This window comes from Falco rusticolus, chromosome Z, assembly GCF_015220075.1.
Source record: "Falco rusticolus isolate bFalRus1 chromosome Z, bFalRus1.pri, whole genome shotgun sequence".
Taxonomy (NCBI): domain Eukaryota; kingdom Metazoa; phylum Chordata; class Aves; order Falconiformes; family Falconidae; genus Falco; species Falco rusticolus.
Genome location: NC_051210.1, coordinates 57,845,604 through 57,861,555, shown reverse-complemented (window position 1 = coordinate 57,861,555; position 15,952 = coordinate 57,845,604). Strand labels below are relative to the sequence as shown.

Below are 15,952 nucleotides of genomic sequence, written 5' to 3'. Positions count from 1 at the left end.
TTTTTAAAGTTTGGTTGTTGCTTTTTTGGTTGGGTTTTTTTGGTGCATTTCAACAGCCAGCTTGAGATGCCAAGATTTAGAATTTCTAGTTTAATTTTTCAGGGACTCTGATTTTGCCCCTGGCATTTTAAAAGAAGTAGCTTCGTAATTTAGCACTGCTTTGATTTTATGAAGTGGTGAGTACTTGGTATGTTGCATTTTTACCTCATCTTGCCCCCCCACCCTCCCCCAACCAATTAGTGGCTAGCTATGAACATTTTCATTGCAGCAATTAACTTTATCCAGCTTCATGTGTAACACTGTCAAAGACATTGCCACACCCTAGAGTATCAATTGGTTGTTTCAAACATAAGACTGTTGTTCCTTATTTTGCAGTTCCCATTAGGCTCTGATAAACTTCCACAACAGTAGAGAAAATGGTTTTGCAGACAGCTGGCTCATATGGTAGAAAGCTTTGATTCATTCTTGAAAGTGTTTCCATCCCATGTAGTGGCTAGGATTTCACAACTCTTCTGGGGGGGGGGGGGAGGGAAAGGGGTTCTGCAGTTAAGGGCTATTGCATAATGCAGGCACCTAACAGACCAAAATTAAGGTAGAAATTCTCTTGTCTTCTGGAAGATACTGAGAGATAGATTGGGTTGGCAGCAAATTTCAGACTTTTAGGGAATAGGACTCTGGCATTTGAGCTAACACCATGACTCGCAATGTGTGTTAACTTGTGCTAGAGGTAGATGAGAAAATATTTTGTTGGTGGGTTTCAAAGCCACCTGCTTACCACAGGGAGATGTTGATAGTGTGTGTTCAACTGCGGCCTCTCTGGGCGAGTGTACAAAAGTGCACTGGTTCCAGTTTTTGGCCTCACAGTTGCTTCCTTTTTCTGCCTTTGCATATTTTGCCAGGTCGCTGTTTCTTCATCCTCCAGACTCTGGCTGCTATTTTTGGTGCAAAAGGAGCACAACTGTACAAAATGTGTTTTAGTTGAACTCCTTGAAGAGATGAGAGGCAGACCTGCCCCTACTTCATTCGTTTTTAGTGAGGAAATTGTAATCAGAAAGAGGTAGAGTTGCTAGACCTGTGCCATTTTGAAATGCACTTTAATCTTACTCTCTTTGGGAATCATTGTTCTGATTATTGTATTCTGCCTCAGTGCCTTTTCTCTTCCTTTAAAACTCTCCACCAGTGATTATCCATATCTTAGCCTAGTATTTTTCCTTATTGCTGTGCTACAGTACCGTGCTTCAGTGCCTTACTTGAGTTCTTGGGTTCTTTTGTGGGTTGTGTTCTCCTTTTTACTACCTGGACATTAGTACAAAGGATATGGATAGCATGGTAGAGGTACTGTCTGTGCTTTCAGTTTGAGTCTTGATTTACAGTGCCTTGAGGGAGCTGAAAAACAGGTGCAATGGAACTTGTGTTTCTCCTTGGTTGGGAGCATTGCACAGTATCCTTGGAGAATCATGTTGCTAAATTCTAATGATTATCAACTGAACATGTTACAGGTTCATTTTTTCAGGGGCTTATTAGTATATCAGATAGAAGATGCTTTTTACAGATGGAGAAGAAATAGATACTTCCCCCTGAATTAACCATATTTATCCTCCCCTTAACAGATTTCAAGCTTTTGCTCCAGAATATGGAGTTACTAGTGAGTTTCTTAATGAAATAGGATCTATAAAATGCGAGTAAATATTTTGCAGATGATGCTGTTAAAAACAATCTTGAAGTACTTTCAACATTGGGAAATATAGTTAGAACTAGGTTGAATTTCAAGCATTTGGAAGTAAAGCCTAAATAGCACAAAATTTTTGGCAACCTGATGCAACATCCTGTGCCGATAATAAACCGGATTCTATACAAATATACAATATTCTGGGTTGCGTGGTGTATAAGAGGGCTTCAAGAGTTGATATTCCCAATGAAATTAAGATAATTTTGCTTAATGGGAGCAGAATAATCTTAATAAGCCTATTTCACATAGTTATTCACATATTTAGAATGTGAATGAGGCCCAGGCAACCTTCTGATAATGGGAGATGGTTGAAGAATAAAGCTATCCATCAAAACGGTCTTCTGGAGGGCATGCTGGTTTGAGAGCTGGAGGATAGGAGTGGAGGGGCCTCTTTTTCCCTTACTTTTCTCCTCTACAAAAGCCTGTCTCATAATGAATGTTTAAGGAATGATGCACGCCTATTGCAAACCCGGTTCCATGACCTAAATTCCATACTTTATTTTTCTTTAAACGTCTCCTTCATGGAGTAGAATTATTCTGTGGGTTGTGAAGCTCGTATCTTGGTCTATTCCATACAGCTGGGAATGGATATGGAATTCCAGTAAGGATTTTTCGTTGCTTTCTTTGAACACTCAAACCGTTCTCGGATAGTGTTAAAAAACTTTTTTATTTGGCGATAAAGACTCCACATATTTGTTTTGTTTCTTCTTTCTTACTTACTCTCTTTAGCAGGGCTGTATAAATAGGAGTGCTGTGAAAAATTATCTTGTTCTTAAAATAGCATGGATGTTTTAGTTAGGGATGAATCTCCAAGATGTGACTGGAATACTTTTTATTCTCTTTCATAACAGAACTATCAAATCTAAAACTGGTATTGTTACAGCTGCACCTGGTTCTTCAGTAAGTGCAAACTTTGACAAAAGAATGAGATGTCCCAACCCTTTTGTTTATGACTTTTTCATAAACATTTCCTCATACAATTTACTGTAAAATGCATCAGTTTTTACATTTCAGTATACTGTCTGAAATATTTATCAAATAGACAACCTAAAACTGACATAAATTTTTATAAATTGCTTCACCAAAATGTGAAATACAGGTTTTTATTTTTCATAGGCTGGACTGCACTACATAGAGCAAGTGTGGAAGGCTTTTATGGGATAGCAAATGAGCTTTTGAAAGCAGGAGCTGATGTTAATGCTAAAGGAAGTAGACAAATAACACCGTTGCAAGATGCAGTTAAAGAAGGCCATTATAAGGTATAATTCAAATGGAACACAGATTATGTTTTAGGAATAGAAATGATTTTTGGATCCAGAAGGTCACATAATCTTTTTACATGTGGCTGATCTTTTCAGATTATGGGTAAATTCAGGAGCTTGCAAGTCCTTTCTGCCCAATTCCTTTACAAACTATTCTATGCTTTACAAGATTTGTCCAAAAGCAGAAGTTGTTTTTCCTGTTGTTTAGGACAATGGCTGAAGTACTGAGGAATAGGTTGCTACTGTGTAATACTACTTGTTTCACTTATTTTATAATCATCTTGCTGAATAATATATGACCTGAGCAGTCTTCTGGAGTTCTCATGACTTTTTCTCATTATTTAGTAAACTTGCATTTATGTGTGCAGCCATAACCATGCACAGACATTTTTTGTGTATTAACACATAACATGGAGAGTTAAGAAGACAGGGCTTTATCTTTTGTATGATCTTAAACAGAAAGTCAGCTGAATAGTCAATATGAATTAATTACTTAAGCTTTTTTTGCAAAATTCTGTGATTTCATAAGCCTGTGTCTGAATTGTGGATCCTCTTTCAGTCTGGCAGTGGTTGCCTCCTTTGTGGATGGTCCTAGGGTGGCCCAGATTTATGTAGGAGTTCTGCATGTCCCTTTTACCTGCTTGCTGTTCCTTTCTCTAGAAGTGCACATATGCTGCCTAATATGTATTTATTTTCAAGATTTTTTACATTTTTTGTGCAGCGTAGTAAGTTTTTTCCCTAAACATTTGCTCTCTTTCTGTTTTACAACTGAGAAAAGACTTAATCTGTTTCTCCCCAAGTCTCCCTGGAGCAAAGAGAAAAGGAGGACTTTTGGTTAATGATTTTCTCTGAGACGTGAGAGACTTGAGCTTGATTTTCAGCTTGTGGATGTGGTAATGCATCTTGCCCCCTTCCCTCAGGAATCCCCCGTAGGCCTTGGCCGCTGTGTAATGAGTTGGACAGTTAAGCTTCCCTTGACCACACTAACAACTCTTGCATGGCTGAGGTGGGAGACTGCACTGGCTGTACCAGAAACATTCCTTATCTCAACCACAGCACCACCTGACAGCCTTGGTGCATTCCTTATCTGAAACATAACATCCTCTAAACAGACCAGGAACACTATCTGAATCTGAGTGGATTTTTGAAGAATTCTGAAAAAATCCAATAATTATCAACTCAGATTGTGGTCAAGATGGAAATTTACTGTTGACTAAAGCCAATCATCTCTGACCCCATAAACAGCAGTCCTAAGTGAGACCCTTTGAGCTCTGCTGGACCGCAGTGGGCTGTGAACAGCATCTCCCTGTGAGTGGGATGCCACTCAGAGCTCGCTGACTCCCAAGCTTGCTGTACTAAGGGGACCATCGCTGAAAGCTAACGCAGGGCTTGGGCTAATTTGACTGCTTCTTGAGGCTCAGCCATTCACCTGTAATATGTAAGGGTTAAACGAACAAGAGATTGGTCAACTTTGGTGAGTTGGCAGGGGTTTACTAATGTCTGTAGGATGTATGTAAGATACTTAGTTGCTACATATTTTTGGTCTGGAAGTTTAGATAAGGGGATGTAGAATCTTAAGGGTATGTCATAAATAACTTTGGACAATGATAAACGAGTACTATAAAGAAAGATGTACATTTTCTTTAACTAAAGGGCAGGATGGTGTGTGTCAGAACAATAAGATAAGTAGTTTTAAGTCAGCAGAAGTTAACTACTATGCATGGGGGCAGAAAAATATGTAAAACATTTCAGGAAATAGTTTAAATATGTATTAGTTTTCTGGGAAATACTATGCATATGTATTAAGCCGTAGCATAAAAATAGTGAGAACCGGGGCTGAGGTATACATGCTAGGAAGAGCGATCCCCTATGCACCTGGTGCCACAGATAAAGAATACCTGCTTAACAATGACTCTGTGGCTGAGTTTTATCTTGGAATCCTGGTCCAGCCTCCTGCTTCAGCGAGGAGTGCTAGAAAGCAAGGGGGCTCGGAAACTCCAAGTTTTGGTATCACCTGTTGGGATTGCATTCAGTATGAGTATTTCACTGAACTTGAGGGGAACTTTTGACAGGTGTACGTGTTTGTACCTATATTTCTATACATCTATTCCTTTGTGTCTGTGTGCATATGTGTGTGGATTGTTTTAGGTACCTCGTGATAACTGTAAGGATTACTGTCTCAGATCTTTAATAAAGGTACTGTTGTGATTGTAGTACATCCTATGTACTTCATTTTGTAAATGATAAATCAGTCAATGATTAAGTGCTGCTAAAATCCTATGAAAAGCCTTAAACTGTGAACAAACCTTAGACAACCTTTAGATATAAACTTGTGAGTGGATCTAGCCACACCTGAGATCTCTTAAGAGTTTAGAAAGCAAGGGGTCTACTCTGAATCTCGTGACTCAGTGGAGGGTCTCCCTTACCCTTTTACTTTTTTTAGTCTCTGTGTAAATACTTGCAGCTTTAAATTTGATTCTTCTTTGTGTGATTTATCTATGTAAGAAGTAATAGAGTGAACCTTGCCACCAAACCTTGTGAAGTCACACTCCCACAAATTCCTATTAAAATTATTTTGCTCATACCTTTGATGGTGATAATTTAAGCAGCTTAACCTAAAACACCCCTTCGTGACAGTGGATCACAGACTCTTGCTGGTTCATGAAATATTTCTGAGTTCTGTGAAGGTATTTAAGACACCATGTCCATGGTTATGCTTGAAGGACTCTGCATCTCTGCAAGTAATATTCAGGGGTCAGCAACCTGAATGATGTTGGAAGAACACTGATCTCAGCTAGGTCACTTGGGGCATACCAACATCATTCAGTACAGAGCTGTGTTAGAGTTATGTGAGCTGGTGTAGCCACAGGGAATGGTACTGTGTGGTGGTGCTATGTTTCCTCAGGAGCAGTGGTCTGTCAGCTTCTGACTAGCAACAAAATCATGTAGTCATTCAGTAATACGGCTTTTGGTAACATGGTATTTGGAGCTTTCAAAGCTACCTTCTCTGCATGAAGTTATTGTAGGTTGGAAACACACTTTTTGACTGCTTTACCCCTTTCTGCACCTGCAATGTGGCAAAATTAATTTCTTCTTTCAGAAAAATGATAAGTATATGAAAGACTTTCTAATAGTACAGTTAAGGAGAGAGCATACAAGTGTGATGTGTAGCTAAAGATCTCGTCAAGGAAGAAGAGTTCTCAACATTACTCATTGAAAAAATCTATAGATCTGGGACATCTTGTGAAGCCCAGGAGGGTTCTTTCTGTGGATTGAACCTTTTGTGATTTGCTCTGTTGTTAGGAGAATGTATGAATTGAGAAAACTTCATTAGCAATTTTCTCAGTAGCAATCTGGTTAGAGCTAATGAGGGACTTAAAAGGCATGGGTGAAGGATATGAGTTGAGGTTAGTCTGAAATGGTAACAGATGCTGAAAAGAAAAAGGCAGAGGTACAAATAAAACCAAACTAGTTCTGAAATGAGATTGTAGGATTACCCACAGAAAGGGAATCATCAGACTGTAAGTTTCCCATAGCTTAAAAAAGTATTCTGCAAAGGTAGATAGAACATTTTTCTGAAGTGGTAGTTTCTTGAATAGCAACAGAATCAAGTTTTATATTTGTACATAAATCATAATGTTGGTAAGACCATCTGAATGCGTTTCATTTGACTAGATGTATCTTGTACATCTGAAACAGCTGTCAGACCTTCTCTTTACAGTCACAGGAGTCACAACAGACACACCTAGAGCACAACTGATTTTCTCCTAAAGCAGATAGCCTAAACAGATAAGCTGACTCATACACTAAAATTGCCTAAAATCCACCAATAAAGAGCTATGGGAGGATGAATCCTGTTCTTTATTTTGGGAGGCCTTGGCTTAATGTAATCAGATTAATAACTGGAATGAATTTATAAAAATTAAAATAATAAGATTAAAGGACAATGATGCATCTAGGAGAATGCTTGGGATATATTCACTAGAATAGAGAGGGATTATTTGTCATAGGCCTTACATTTGTTTGTAGTTGCTTATGTTGTCAAGTACGCAAGAGAGAGGCCTGTATAAGGAAGGACTATGGAAAATATTGTCATAAAATAAACTGCCTGAAAACATACATTTTTTTCTAGGTGGCAGAGTTATTACTTTGGTATGGAGCTGATCCCCTATTAAAAAATGAGATGGGAAGGTGTGCATTAGAAGAAGCTGCTGATCCGTCTATGGTGAGACTGCTTAAAAGCTATGTAGAAAAATCCAGAAGAGGTTCAGTATCAGGTAGGGAGAATTATTCTGACATATCATCACCACTAAATGGAGAGATTCAGAATATCTTTTGCACTATATTTCCTTAATTACTGCTAGAAATTCAATGGGCTTCACTGTCTGATGCCTGGGTACCAGTGAACACTCCTTACCCAGCACAGTTGCTGTACATTGGCAAAGTATAAATGATGTGGTGATTATGTCCAGCTTTTTCTTGGACTGGAGCCAGCTTTGAATTTGAAATTAAGATGTGAAGCACCATAGTTGTTGCCTAACTAAATGTAAGGTGGGGCATGACTGTACTTGCTGATGGTTGAGCTGTGGCTTAGAGCTACAGATAAAATTTGGTTCTAAACTGGCACAGGGGCTGAATTATAAAGGATTCATAAGATAAAAAATGAAGGATCTAGGTTTAGGTGTAGATCTTGGGGGTTGCCAAGCCTTAACTGCTTATCCTTAGCTGCTAGTGTTAGGTCTGGGACTAGGGTAACATTAATGTAATAGCTAGTTAGTTTGCAAGGGGCTGGTAAGTGGGTAGGTGAACATTTTGGCTGGGAGTTTGACCTTGTACACTGCTAGGAACCAAGTTGAGAAGAAGTTTAGAAAAAGGCTGCTTTGTAGAGGGATTATTAAAGGACCGAGGACATATGTTACCATTGTCTGGGTTGGACAGCCCAGGCCTGTTAGTTGAAGCTGCAGAGCAGTTTTAAATTGTCCTGGGAACAAGCAGTGGGAGAAAGAAAACAAGCTATGCACAGACAAGAAGCCAGGTGCAGAGCAAGTCCTGGGAACTGCGAAATCAACACACTGTCTTCGGCACACTCTGATCAGGCACCCGCAGCTTGCTCACCAGTCAGCGACACGGACCCCACATGGCCCAGAGACTTTTATCCAATCACCTGTGTGTAAAGTCGGGTGAGCGGTCGGTTTAAGTTATAAATATGACCTGTTTGTTTAATAAAGTGAGCACGGCATGTAGCCATATTGGTGTGATTGTCGTGACTTGGCTGACTCTCCACAGGGGACCCTCTTTGCTGCTTGGTCACGGGCAGGTACAAAGAAGTGTCACAAGGTAAGCCTTGATTAGAGTTAGAATTAGGACTATTGGACACCAGTGGGCCAATGTTGGCTGTGGCACATTTAAGTCTGGAAGGTGTCCCCAGCCCTTGGACTATTATCCCGTACTGCTTTTCCCTGTGGGTGGCAATGAAGCTGCAACATATAGTCTGAGGGCAGTCAAAAGAGACTTCAGGGTACTGGGAGAGTTAGTAAGGGAATCTGGTGCACAAATTTTTTCCTCTGTCCTTCCAGCTGTGGGCAGCAACATTGGAAGAAACACATGAACCCAGTCTATTAATACATGGCTCTGCAGCTGGTGTCACCACCACAATTATGGGTTTTTCGATAACTGGGTGGTCTACATGGCGCACTGGGCCTGCTGCTGTCATATAGGATTCACCTTTTTTAAAGGGGGAAGAGGGTCTTTGCTAACGAGCTAGCAGGGCTCATTCACAGAACTGTAAACTGGACTTAAAGAGGGAATGGGATAGTATCAGGCTTGCCTGTGGCAAGCAGTGGGATGACACACCAAGGTTAGGGGGATAGGGTGCTACTGAGTGCCTTCAGCTTGTTGCTCTGAGACGTGATGGATACACTGGAGCACACGCATCATATGGAGATGAGTCAGGGTCTCCTGAGGTAATGGGAGCTAACAGAGAAACACCAGGAAATTACCTCAACAGCATTAAGGTGTGTTCCTCTAAAAAGGTGACAAGGCCAACAGCCCAGCTGGAATGCCTCTACTAAAATGCATGCATCATGGGTAACAAACAAGTTGGAAGCCACTGTGCTGCTGGAAAGCTACAACTTAGTTGCCATTACTGAAACTTGGTGGGATGAGTCCCATGATAGGAGTACAGCTGTCAGTGGCTACAGGTTGTTCAGAAGGGACAGGTGAGGAAGGAGGGGTGGAAGGGTTGCCCTCTTCTATCACTTCAAGAAATTGATAGATTGTGAAGAAACTGAAGAATATCCATGAGCAGGTTGAAAGCTTATGGGTGAGAATTAAGACTGAGGCAACAAAGGGAGCATTGCGGTTGGTGTTTACTACAGGCTGCCTGATCAAGGACAACATACTGATGAAGCCTTCTTGCTCCAGCTACAGGATGCATTGCGCTTGCAGGCCGTCATCCTGCTGTGGGACTTCAACCACCCTGACATCTGCTGGATGAACTGCGGGCAATCCAGTAGACTCCTGGAGTGCATTGAGGATAACTTCTTAAGCCAGGTAGTAGACAGCTACTACCTGAAGGTATGCAATACCAGAAGGTATACAGGATCAGCACCAATGCAAGTGAGGCTAATCAGTGATGTCAAGATTGGAGGCAGTGTGGGCTGCAGTGATCATGCACTGATGGAGTTTGTGGTCCTGAGAAGTATGGGTCAGGCAAAGAGTAAAGTCAGGACCCTGAATGTTAGGAAAACAAAATTCCAGCTGTTCAAGGAGTTAGTCAGTGGGATCCCCTGGGAAACCACACTCAGGGACAAGGGAGCAGGACAGAGCTGGCAGATCTTTTTAAGGATGCTTTCCGTAGAGCGTGAGAGCTCTCAATCCCCAAGTGTAAGAAATTGGGAAAGGAAGGCAAGAGATTGACACAGATTAGTTGAGACATGCTGGTTAAACTAAAAGGCAAGAAGGAAATGCACAGGCAGTGGAAGCAGGGACAGGTGTCCTGGGAAGAGTATACAGGTGCTGCCCAGTTGTATAGTGATTGAGTCAGGAAGGCCAAGGCATGCTGGAGCTGAACTGGGCAAGGGATGTGAAAAATAGTAAGGGCTGCTGTAGGTATGTCAGCCAGAAAAGGAAGGTCAAAGACAGTGTAACCCAATGATGACTGGCAAACTGCTAACAACAGACGAGGGGAAGGCTGAGGTATTCGACAACATTTTTGCCTCAGTCTTCACTGGCAACCTCTATTCATGCATGGCTCAAGTGGATGGACAACAAGACGGGAACTGGGGGAGCAAAGTCATTCCCACTGTAAGAGAAGACCAGGTTTGTGAACACCTGAGGAACCTGAACATACATAAGTATGTGGCACCTGACAAGATGTATCCCAGAGTCCTAATGGAATTTGCTGATATAGTTGGCAAGCCACTCTCCATGATATTTGAAAAGTTATGGCAGTCAGGAGAAGTCTGACTGGAAGTGACTGGAAGAAGGGAAGCATTGCACCCATTTCTACAGAAGGTAGAAAGGAGGACGCTAGGAACTACCAACCTGTCAGCCTTACCTCTGTGCCTGGGAAGATCATGGAACAGATCCTCCCAGAAGCTCTGCTGAGGCACATGGAGGACAGGGAGGTGATTCTCAAGACAGCCAGCATGGCTTCACCGATGGCAAGTCTTGCCTGACGAACCTAGTGGCCTTCTGTGATGGAGTGACTGTATCAGTGGACAAGGGAAGAGCTATGGGTGTCATTTATCTGCACTTCTGTTAAGGCCTCTGACAGGGTCCCCCACAACATCCTTCTCTCTAAATTGGAGAGAGAAGGATTTGATGGATGGATGGTTTGGCAGATGAGGAATTGGTTGGATGTATGCATCCAGAGGGTAGGGGTCAATGGCTCGATGTCCAGGTGGAGATCAGTGACAAGTGGTGTTGCTCAGGGGTCGCTATTGTCACCAGTACTGTTTCATATCTTCAGCAATGACATAGACAGTAGGATCTAGTGTACCCTCAACAGGTTTGCAGGTAACAGCAAGCTGAGTGGTGCAGTTGATGTGCCTGGGGGCTGGGATGCCATCCAGAAGACCTGGACAAGCTCAAGAAGTGAGCCCATGTGAACCTCAGGGGGTTCAGCAGGGCCAAGGGCAAGGTCCTGCCCCTGGGCTGGGGCAATCCCCGGTATCAGTACAGGCTGGGGGGGTGAAGGGATTGAGAGCAGTGCTGTGCAGAAGGACTTGGGGGTGTACCAGTGCATGAAAAGCTGGCCATGAGCCAGTAATGTGTGCTCGCAGCCCAGAAAGCCAGCCAAATCCTGGTCCGCATCAAAAGAAACGAGGCCAGCAGGTCGAGGGAGGAGATTCTGCTGCTCTACTCTGCTCTGGTGAGACCGACCCCACCTTGGAGTACTGCATCCAGCTGTGGAGCCCTCGGTGCAGGAAAGACATGGACCTGTTGGAGGGGGTCCAGAGAAGGGCCCCCAAAATGATGGGAGGGGTGGAACACCTCTGCTGTGAGGAAAGGCTGAGAGAGCTGGGGTTGTGCAGCCTGGCAAAGAGAAGGCTCTGGGGAGACGTTGTAGTGGCCTTTTGATACTTACGGGAGACTTTTTAGCAGGGCCTGTTGTGATAGGACAAGGGGTGACGGTGTTAAACTAAAAGAGGGTGGGTTCAGACCAGTTGTAAGGAAGACATTTTTGTAATGAGGGTGTTGAAACACTGGCACAGGTTGCCCGAGGAGGTGGTAGATGCCCCATCCCTGGAAACATTCAAGGTCGGGTTGGACTGGGTTCTGAGCAGCTTCATCTAGGTGAAGATGTCCCTGCTGATGGCAGGGTGTGGGTGGACTAGATGACCTTTAAAGGTCCCTTCCAACCCAACCATTCTATGATTCTTTAAGTTTGGAGACAGGACAGTAGGAGTAGGCAGGAGTTACTGGCTTCAAATGAGAGTGAAACCAAGGTTAATGCTGCTGTAAGAGATTAGCTTGATGGAGACTGCTTTATTTGGGAGGTCCCATGATTAGAGGTTAGGGCTGCAGCCACCAAAGGTCATCCAGACATTCTGAGCTTTCCAAAGTTTGGTGGGCTGAAAATATGTTTAAAATTGTAGTTTGGATTAGCGTTTGGCTTAATAGGTGCTCGATAGCTGGGTGAATCTTAGGGCTGGAGTTGGGGTTCATGTTGCAGTACAGAATAACAAAGGGTGATAAGCTAAATTTTTTTTTCAGTGTGGTGTGACAGGTCTAGGTTTGAGCGCATATTGGCCAGAAGTAAATGCATATTGTTGTGTGGATTAAGTAAGTATATTAATATCTAGGATAAGATCTTGGTAGCTTCTATACTCTTTTTATGCCATTTTGTCAGCACAGAGGGTAGCTGGAAAGCTAAAGCAGATGACCACAAGGCACTGAATTGGTGCTGGGGAACATCCCTGCTTATATTTACATTGGTGATTTGGCTTTGGCTACTGCATCCCTTTCCCTGCCCAAATATGCTGTACAAGGAATGATGTAAGCTAGTATCATCCGAACATTCCTGGCTTCAGAAAAGTCTCTTGGGGATCGGGGAAGCCTGTTACAAGTTAGGGAAATGTAGTAGCTCCTCTGAGTTTCTAAAAATAATTGCTCAGGTCAGTAATCCTCCAAAAAATTTGGAAGCATGTCACACTTCATCTCACCTGTCCTGGTTGGTACAAGACGCCATCTACAATAAAGATAGGAGTTCAAGATTTTAATATGTATTTTACATATTGATATGTTTTCATTTCTAATAAAAACCTTATGGCTTGATATCTTTTCTAGGTAGCTGAACGTGGTAAGTACTGTTACACACAAGGCTGTGGACACAGTATGGTGTATGTGTAAAGAGTTATGGTCTCTTCAATTCTTGTTTCTTTCTGTCTGTCATTTTCATTTCAGATGGAGATGATTCAAAGAATACGTTAAATACTGAAAGTGTAGAGGACACCAACCTGTACCAGGTACATCTTTACAGAGATGTTAATTTTATGCTGAACTGTTGTTACAGGCTTGCTTAGCAGTCTTCAGTAAACTAAAGCAGACGAATGTTTCTGGAATGTGTTTCAAACCCAGTACATGATATACTAGGCACTTCATACCCAGCAGGGACTGAAACAGAGTGACATTCATGTTATGTCAATTCTATGGAAAGCAGTTGCTGATCCTTACTGGTACTTGGTTTAAGCTGCACCCTCATGGACATGCAGGACAGAGGCAGTTGGCTGCCTATCACGGACAGTGGCTCTTGCTGAATTTTGCAAGTGCTGCAGAGGTACTTTACAAGTCTGGTACATGATGCCTTTTTGTACTTGCAGATACCTGACTGATACTGCAGCACGTTGCCTGGCTTGTAGCAGCAGGATAGCTGCTTCTTGCCTCTCTCTAGTACGTTGTGTTGGGTTTTGATATGAAAGGATTCGGGAGCCACTGTCTTGCATAGGGGTCGCACAGTTATACTGTGAGATGTGGGAGCTAATACCTCACATGAAAACAAGACACCATGATCAGTCACTTGGGTTGTCATTTGTTTGCATATAGCATAAGAGCTTTTGGCATTAACAGCTGTATTCTCCCCATCTCATTTTCTCCCCTTGAACAACGGTAACTGGTAATGTCTGAAACATATTATGCAGCATGCACAGACACTTTATTCTTGCTTTCTGAAATTTTATGTGATTATGATAACTGTCCTTATTTCTCACATTAGTACAGTCTACAATGTCCTTAGAAATGTTTTGCTGTAACAGCATCCATGGTGTATAATCTTAGATTACACATTAAAACATTAATTGATTGATGAAGGATATTCTCCAAGTAGAAGGTGTAAACATTTAATTGGGAAAATCTACTACTGTGCTTGTGTAACTGATGATTTCAGTAGTTGTGTGAGTTGTTGCAGTGTTTGTGTTCTGGTTCTATCTCCAGATGTGAAGTAATCAACAGGATAACTCTGTTAGTCTGCCTTTAGAGCAGTTTTGTTGTGAGACTGCCATGAGTTAATTCTTTTGTGTTTTTGCCATGTTATTTCCCGTTCTTCAAAGTTTCCTAGAATCATTGCAGACAGATCTGCTAGAAATGTGAAACTGTAACTCTGGTATGTGACCACAAAAGCAATGTAGTTTTAATTCTTTAAAGGCAGAGCATTAATTCAAAACCGGTTAAATTTTCAGAAATAAATAAAAGTGTAAAGCATTTCAGTAATATTTATAATTTAATTTCACCCATTAATTTTTACACTTCTTACACAGATTTCTTAGTTTCTGAATTTCTTTGTCCTAAAGCTGTCTTAAAAAGCTGCAAAAGCAGAGGATATCAGTTAAGTTTATAACAGTAGTTTTCTTTTAGTGTGTAATAAAGCAATTTATCAGAAAATGAAATTAAGTGTATTTCCTGTTTTGTAGATAGAATTAAATGCAGATGACACAGTTCAACATGATAATACTAAAGCATCCAAGGAGGTTTTGCTAAAAGTGAGCAAGGCAGAAAAACAAATCTGGTGAAATATAAACAGTATATGAAAGTAAAGTTCTTCAGGAGTCTGAAGGCAGAAAACCAAATCAAAAAAATATAACTTCAAAAAAGAAAAATAAATCTGATATTATTATAGCAGAGGCTACAACCAAAACTATTCAGAAATAATGTCTCATGTTAGGTAGGCCTCAGGTTTAGGTCCACCCTACAAACTAAGGAACAGTTAAATTATAGAAAATGTATTTCCCTGGTGCTGGACCTAATGAAGTGGGACACACTGTTGCTGTTTCTAATCATAATTGTTGCATCCTAGTTAACGTTGTGAGAAAACCGAGCTCAGTCAGACAGAATTGCAACAGAAACATGAATTCAGCAGTGGTGACAGTGAAAATTAATTTACAGAAGAAAAGGGCAAAACTGGTGGAAGCTCAGCAACTTCTGTTGTAACAGGGGAGTATATCACCAGAAATCACATCAATGGTTTCTGGAGAAAAAGTGTTTGCACAGCATTCTCAGACTACTGATCTGAAGGAACTTGATTCTCAATCAATACTCACTTGCTTTGACTTACTCTCACAACCTATCTGTTTTAAAGTTAAAACAGGACGTCTGAACAGGAGTTATGACAGTGATCAGGAATTTAAGTACCAGTATGAGAATACCTTCAGAACAAATTATTTCTTTGCAAAACCTGACAAATAAAATTAAATCTGATGTTGATGGAAACAAAATTAATGGTCTAAGTTTAAAACTCTTTTTGCTTTTGTTTGAAGATTTCCCTACAGACAGGCGAGTCAGAACCAACATGTGCAAGTCTTATGGATTCAGACAGCATGGACATAGTGCAACAGACTAATGTAAATGAGGTGCAGAACATTAACACTAATATATCTGAAGATGGAATCAGCTGCACTGAACAGACACTTCAAGCAAATACAGAAACACAGTTGGCACACGAGCTTTTAGCAGCTACTAATGGAGAAAGTGTTTCTGGAAGTCCTTATGATTCTACCAGTGGTGTAATAAGCACCATTCCACAAGAGGCTCCACAACCTGAGAAAGGTGGGGGGATCCTGCTTAATGCAGAAGGAAGTGTTGAAGCGTGTCACACTGAAACTGAAAATGCTTGCAGTTTAGACATCGAGCCTATGGCTTTACAACTCCATGAAAAGGACATGCTTCAAATTAGACAAAACAGAGGGGATCTTCAGGACACCAGCTCAAAAGCAGATTTGCATTTTAGTGTTAATGCAGGCAGCAAGTCTCCTTACTCATTTCAGATTGTGGAAAATATGCAGAAAGAAACCTTGCAGAAAACAGGTGCAATACTTTGTTTGAAAATAACTGAGTTTCTTGTAAGCATTCTATGTATTCTATTAAAAAAACCCAGCTGTTGGTATCCAGAGAATCTATTTTGCCATAAATAAATAGCAGACACATGGAATGTGTTCTAGTATATTCCAGTGTTCCGGATTAACTA

At 41.4% G+C, this 15,952-nt stretch overlaps 1 protein-coding gene across 9 annotated transcripts in view; it reads left to right on the top strand.

Annotated features, from left to right (window-relative positions):
* The window catches only part of ANKRD31 (ankyrin repeat domain 31), a 75,360-nt gene that overhangs the window by 22,628 nt on the left and 36,780 nt on the right, over window positions 1–15,952 (top strand). For 7 of the 9 annotated variants that reach the window (XR_005101864.1, XM_037373105.1, XM_037373104.1 and 4 more), the window contains 4 exons: window positions 2,846–2,988; window positions 7,124–7,268; window positions 12,901–12,962; window positions 15,246–15,792. Coding sequence is in view for 8 of the 9 variants with exons in the window: in XM_037373105.1 (XP_037229002.1) it covers window positions 2,846–2,988; window positions 7,124–7,268; window positions 12,901–12,962; window positions 15,246–15,792 (897 nt within the window). In the remaining variant the exon portion in view is untranslated. The remainder of the gene's footprint in view (window positions 1–2,845; window positions 2,989–7,123; window positions 7,269–12,900; window positions 12,963–15,245; window positions 15,793–15,952) is intronic. The other 2 variants (XM_037373106.1, XM_037373107.1) reach the window with 2 other exon arrangements.